The 6,188-nt window shown below is 42.2% G+C and overlaps 1 protein-coding gene across 2 annotated transcripts in view; it reads right to left on the bottom strand.

Moving 5' to 3' along the window:
- caskin1 (CASK interacting protein 1) overlaps positions 1-6,188 on the bottom strand; it is a 579,066-nt gene that overhangs the window by 191,977 nt on the left and 380,901 nt on the right. For both annotated transcript variants that reach the window (XM_048609909.1, XM_048609910.1), the window contains exon 2: positions 4,360-4,411. In XM_048609909.1, the coding sequence (XP_048465866.1) occupies positions 4,360-4,411 (52 nt within the window). The remainder of the gene's footprint in view (positions 1-4,359; positions 4,412-6,188) is intronic.

Raw genomic sequence — 6,188 nt, 5'->3', positions numbered from 1 at the left:
CTCTCTCTCTCTCTTCACACACACACACACACCTCTCTCTCTCTCTTCATACACACACCTTTCTCTCTCTCTTCATACACACACACACACACAAACACAACTCTCTCTCTCTTCACACACACACACAAACACACACTCTCTCACACACACCCATGCACACACTCTCTCACACACACACACTCTCTCTCTCTTCACACACATACAAACACACACAGACACACACACACGCACACATTCTCTCTCTCTTCACACACACACTCACAAACACACACACACATACTCACACAGACACACACACACACACAGAACATATTTCCATTGAAGGCCTGCTCCAAGCCCTTTACAACTCCTCGTCCTGAATGTGGAGGTGGAGGCTGATGCTTATCCATTTTAGTTTACTCAAGAGGTCTATTTGAGCACGGTCTCTTCACTTGAGGAAGGACCATGGCAATGATCCTCTCACTTGCTCCTGAGACTGTGGGAAGACAGTGAATCCCAGCTCACATTCAATGGATGGAATGGCCTCTTTCTGTGCCATGAATATTCTATGACATAATTCCCATTGACAGACTCTACCTGCCTTGGTTGGATATGATTAAAATCATCCCAAAAGTGAAATTGCATTGATGAGGCGCCATTGCAATCTGTGTATAAATGCTGCACAGTTGTCTTTTCTACGGAGTTTCAACCAGTATCACACAATTGCCCACCACGGCTTATATGCTTTTGTCATCTTTATTCAGCAGGTGACAGAATATGGCCTTTATTGCCACTGTAATGGCCAGAATGCATGAAGAATAAATTTATATTTTTTGTGCAAAGCTATATACTCTTCACAATGCTCTTATTTAACTTCTTTAAAAAGGCAAATGATCAACACTGCTGGACTCTTAAGGTGGCTGCTATAAGCACATGACTGAATTCAGCTGGAACCTTCCAGAACATTCTGCAAGTCAGAGCCAACAGGGCCTTTAACTGCTCATTAACTCCCGGAGTCTCACCCTGCTACTTTATCGTAACTATAAAAGCCTAGAGATGTTCTGATTCACATGGAGACCATGATAGAAGTCAATTGCAAATCACTATAGTCCAAGACTAAGATGGGAATGGCATCCCAATTAGCTACTGAAATGGACCATCCACACCACTCCAATTGGCATTGGCCATCTTGATGAAGGTGATCAACATACTTTGTTTATCAGACTGGCTTAGCAGAAATCACCCTTTCACATGACTGAAACTGGGCTGTTTAAGCATCTTTTTAAATATTATAGTTCCAACATCAGTTATTGACTGTAACATCATGAGAAGATGCTTCTCCTTAGAAGATGTAGTCCTTAGCAGCTACCAGGCCTGCTCTCCATCGATATGGGGAGGTGATGACCTAGTGGCATTATCGCTGAACTGTTAATCCAGAGGCCCACAGAATGTCCCGGGGACCCGGGTTCAAATCCCACCATGGTAGATGGTGGAATTTGAACTCAATAAAAATATCTGGAATTAAGAGTCTAATGATGACCACTAATCCATTGCCGATTGTTGGGAAAAACCCATCTGGTTCACTAATGCCCTTTAGGGAAGGAAACTGCCATCCTTACCTGGTCTGGCCTACATGTGACTCCAGACCCACAGCAATGTGGTTGACTCTCAACTGCCCTCTGGTCAATTAGGGATTGGCAATAAATGCTGCCCAGCCAGCGATGCCCTCATCCCGTGAATGAATAAAGGAAAAATAATCTCTTTCTCTTCAAAGTCTCATTGCTGGAAGGAACCTTGCGCTTCATCTGCCACTCTGGGCAAATTCTCTGAGTCCATTGCTGCACTGTTGCTTGCATTCATTTGCATTCCAGTTCCCAGGAAAGGAATTGCTACATGATCACCAAACTGACAGGCTTTCAACTGGACACTGACTTTCTTCACTTAACAGTCATGTAAATTTTTCATTTTTAAGAAATTCATAATTTAAACTTCCTTCTATTTCTTTTTCTTTCTACCTTGTATGCTTTTGTGGTTGACTGAAGTAGTGAAGCAAGTCCCCCATGTTTTGGATGTTTTGTCAAATAAACTCTCATTTTGATTTCAGCTTGAGGAATTTTGCAGTGGATTTATTTGTAAGATTAAAGCTCAAAAAATACAGAGTTTGGCGAACGTGCCTTGGCCTACTTCAATAAGGGATAGGGTTAAAAGAAAAGGAAAACAAGATATCAAACAACACATCGTTACTTCAGGCATAAGAGGGGAAAGTGATCACAAATTAAAATCAACTTCTTCTTCCACTGTTGATAACACCACCTGCCAGAGGTTTTGTCCTTTGTCCTTCTTTGTTATGGAATGTAGGGCCAATTGCTCATTTGTAAATGTGATAGGATGTCTTTACCCTCTCCTTCATGAAATGCGCAGCTGAACTTTCCTTCACATGTCAAGAATCTGACGTTGGGGCTATTTCCCAACCATTCCACAATGATATCCACAATGATCTCATGAGAGGTGGCCAATTAATGAGCAGCCTCAATGTTCGCTGTTCAATAGCGGGCAGCAGACATGAGGCCCAGTTGGAGGGCCTGCAGCGTTAGGCAGCAGTCAGACCAAACGGGACAGCTGTCGCTGATGAGACAGAAAGGGGACACCCTTCAAGGATACCTCAAAATGGAGGCTCTGTCAGAAACGTGAAGAAAATTGAAACTTACAAAAGCCCGTGGCCACACTGGTCATCGGCGTGGCAAAGATAGCCCTCCAAAGGATTGTCTGTGGTTGCTGTCCTTTACATCTTTTGCATCCTCATTAATGGGGCATTAAGGAGAATCTTTGGGGATCTCTGGCTTACTGCTGTGAAGTCCCCTTGGTAGCTGCTTGGCTGTGGACACAGCTGATGGGTGGGTCTGATTCACGGGAAATGGTGACAGTTTCAGACAACTAAAAGGAATTTTAGCTGGATTCCTGCCTCTGATGAGGAGGTTATGGATTCCCTTGGCACCTTGTCCCTGGGAAACACCTCCTTTTCTCTCTCCCATTCCACCCAGGATCTCCATTGATTCACTGGCCTCCCTTTCTACCAAACCTTTTAAAGGATAATACAGCACTCTATCTCAGGCCCATACATGAAGAAAGCAGTCACGAGTCACATTAATCAATGTCATACTCTGCTTATTTTAGACATCACACAATCCCAAGTTCTTCTATTCACTGATCTTCATAATTATTACACTGAAAGCTAGATTTTCCTTGGGGTCCCAAAAGTGAGAGACCTGAGGAGCACCAGAATTTCAACATCACCTGCAAATCCAGATTGTGTTTATGACCTCCATGCATGGCTCACCCTAAGGAAAGATATCTTTTTTAGTCCGGACTAGCAACAGCCTCTGGTTCTGTTCCAGGAGGTAAAGGGGATTTGGTGTTACAATGAGGAATGGGATAGGGGATTGGATGATTGTGATTCAGAATAGGTGCTGACGGACACACTGTATGTCACTGACAGATCCTCCCCAGGACAGGCAACAAATATTAGGTGGGGCTTCCTCTGTGTAGCTTAGGACTCAAATTAACATTTACAAGGGGCTTAATCTCCATGCACGGCTGCCATCCAAGGCAAAAATGTACCCCACAAATTTGTTCTCATTACATGAATCTCTTTTGGGACCTCATTCCACCATGTCCTTTATAAAACCAACATCTGAAAGATAAAGATAATTCAACATTACACCAAGGGCTCTGTAATATTATTTCACATGAACAGGTAAATGAAGTGCTCATTAAACTACACTTTTTAGAACATAAGAACATAAGAACTAGGAGCAGGAGTAGGCCGTCTCGCCCTTCGAGCCTGCTCTGCCATTCAATAAGATCATGGCTGATCCTTTCGTGGACTTAGATCCACTTACCCGCGTTCTCACCGTATCCATTAATTCCTTTATTGTTCAAAAAAAATCTACCTTTTTTTTAAAAACATTTACTGAAGTAGCGTCAACTACTTCACTGGGCAAGGAATTCCATAGATTAACAACCCTCTGGGTGAAGAAATTCCTTCTCAGTTCAGTTAGGCTATTTATTTGGTGTAATTGGAAAGCAGATGGACAGCTGCAACAAATTTTCTATCATTGTGCATTCAGAACACTACATGTCGATGAACAGTATGCATTTGGGATGCAAATTCAGGATATAACCTTGTTTCTGAAGTGAAGTGTTAAAAATGCTGAGTGTCAGTTAAATATGACAGTCATTTCTTACAATGACACACAAATCTAATTCCTCATTCTGAAGTGTTCCGTGATTACTTCTGGACTGAGCTATAAAGTAGAATTTTATTCATGTGATGCCTTCTGACTGAAGTGTTCAGAGACATGTTCTAATACATCCACTTACCCATCCAGATCTTGAAAGTTCACATTCACTCTCTTGGCAGATCCTAATAGCTCTGTAAAAGAAAAAGAACAAAAACATTTAGAAGTGAGCAGTGAGAGAAAATTGAACTACACAAAAACCATCAGCATAGAGGGAGCTATTTGACCCATCGAATCTGCACTGGCTGAATGAAAAACTTTCTGATTAATTCCATTACCTTACTCTTTCGCCATAGCCTTGCAATTTCTTCTAAACATACCCAGGAAGAAAATTTACATTTCTACAGTACCTTCATGACTTCCAGAAGGTCCAATGCACTTTACAGCCAATGGTCTACTTTTGCAATGTAGTCACTGGATAATGTGAGAAACAGAGGGGTGGCACAAACAGTAATATGATGAACAACCAGATAATCAGTCTGAGATTGCAAGAACTGCAGATACTGGAGTCAGAGATAACACAGTGTGGAGCTGGAGGAACACAGCAGATCAGGCAGCATCGGAGGAGCAGGAAAGTTGACATTTAGGTCGGGACCTGTCTTCAGAAGGACTTCTGAAGAAGGGTACCGACCCTAAATGTCAACTTTCCTGCTCCTCTGATGCTGCCTGGCCTGCTGTGTTCCTCCAGCTCCACACTGTGCTATCCCAGATAATTGGTCTTTTGTAATCTTGATTGAGGATTAAGTATCAGCGAGGATACCATTGTTTCTCTTCAAAAGAGTGCCGTGAGATTTTTTACATCTATGTACCTGCTAGAGAAGGAGCAAAACTTGACCTCTTGGGAAATAAGGCAGGGCAAGTGAGTGAAGTGATAGTCGGGGAACACTTTGGGACTATTGATCATAAACTATTAGTTTTAAAATAGTAATGGAAAAGAATAGGCCTTCCATAAAAGTTAAAGTTCTAAACTGGAATAAGGCAAATTTTAAAGGTCTGAGACAGGAACTTTTAAAAATTGATTGGAGTAGATTGGTCACAGGTAAAGCGATGACTGACAAGTGGGAGGCTTTCAGATATGTGACAATGAGAGTTCAGAGGCATTATGTTCCTGTTATAGTGAAGGGGAAGGCTGGTGAGAGTAGTGAGCAATGGATGAATAAAGGTATTGAGGTCAAGAGTAAGAAAGAGTCATACATTAGATATAGCCAACTGGGATCAATTGAATCTCTTGAAGAGTATAAAGTGCAAGGGAAATTGTGTCTCATAAACCTGACTCAGTTTTTTGAGGAAGTAAACAAAAAGATTGATGAGGGCAGAGCAGTAAACATTGTTTACACGGACTTCAGTAAGGCCTTTGATAAGGTTCTGCATGGCAGACTAATTAGTAAAGTTAGATCACATGGGATTCAGGAAGAGTTTGCTAATTGGATACAAAATTGGCTTGATGGTCGGAAACAGAGGGTGGTGTTAGAGATAACAAGGGTATAGACCTGAAATGTCAGCCTTCCTGCTCCTCTGATGCTGCTTGGCCTGTTGTGTTCATCCAGCTCTACACCTTGTTATCTCAGATTCTCCAGCATCAGCAGTTCCTACTATCTCTGAAGTGGTGTTAGAGAGTTGTTTTTCAGACTGGAGGTCTGTGACCAGCAGTATTCCACAGGGATTGGTAATGGGTCCATGTTTGTTTCTCATTTATATAAATGATTTGGATGAGAACTTAGAAGGCATGGTTAATAAGTTTGTGGATGACCCCAAAGTTGGTGGTATATTGGTCAGTGAAGAAGGTTATCTAAAGATTACAAAGAGATCATAGAATCCCATAGAGCAGAAGCAGACCATTCGGCCCATTGAGTCCACACCATCTCTCCGAAGCGCATCCCATCCAGACCCACCCCATTACCCAACCATATC

Source organism: Rhincodon typus, chromosome 21 (genome assembly GCF_021869965.1).
Source record: "Rhincodon typus isolate 14 chromosome 21, sRhiTyp1.1, whole genome shotgun sequence".
Lineage (NCBI taxonomy): Eukaryota > Metazoa > Chordata > Chondrichthyes > Orectolobiformes > Rhincodontidae > Rhincodon > Rhincodon typus.
The sequence above is the reverse complement of the archived record's forward strand: the minus strand, read 5'-3'. Positions and strand labels throughout refer to the sequence as shown.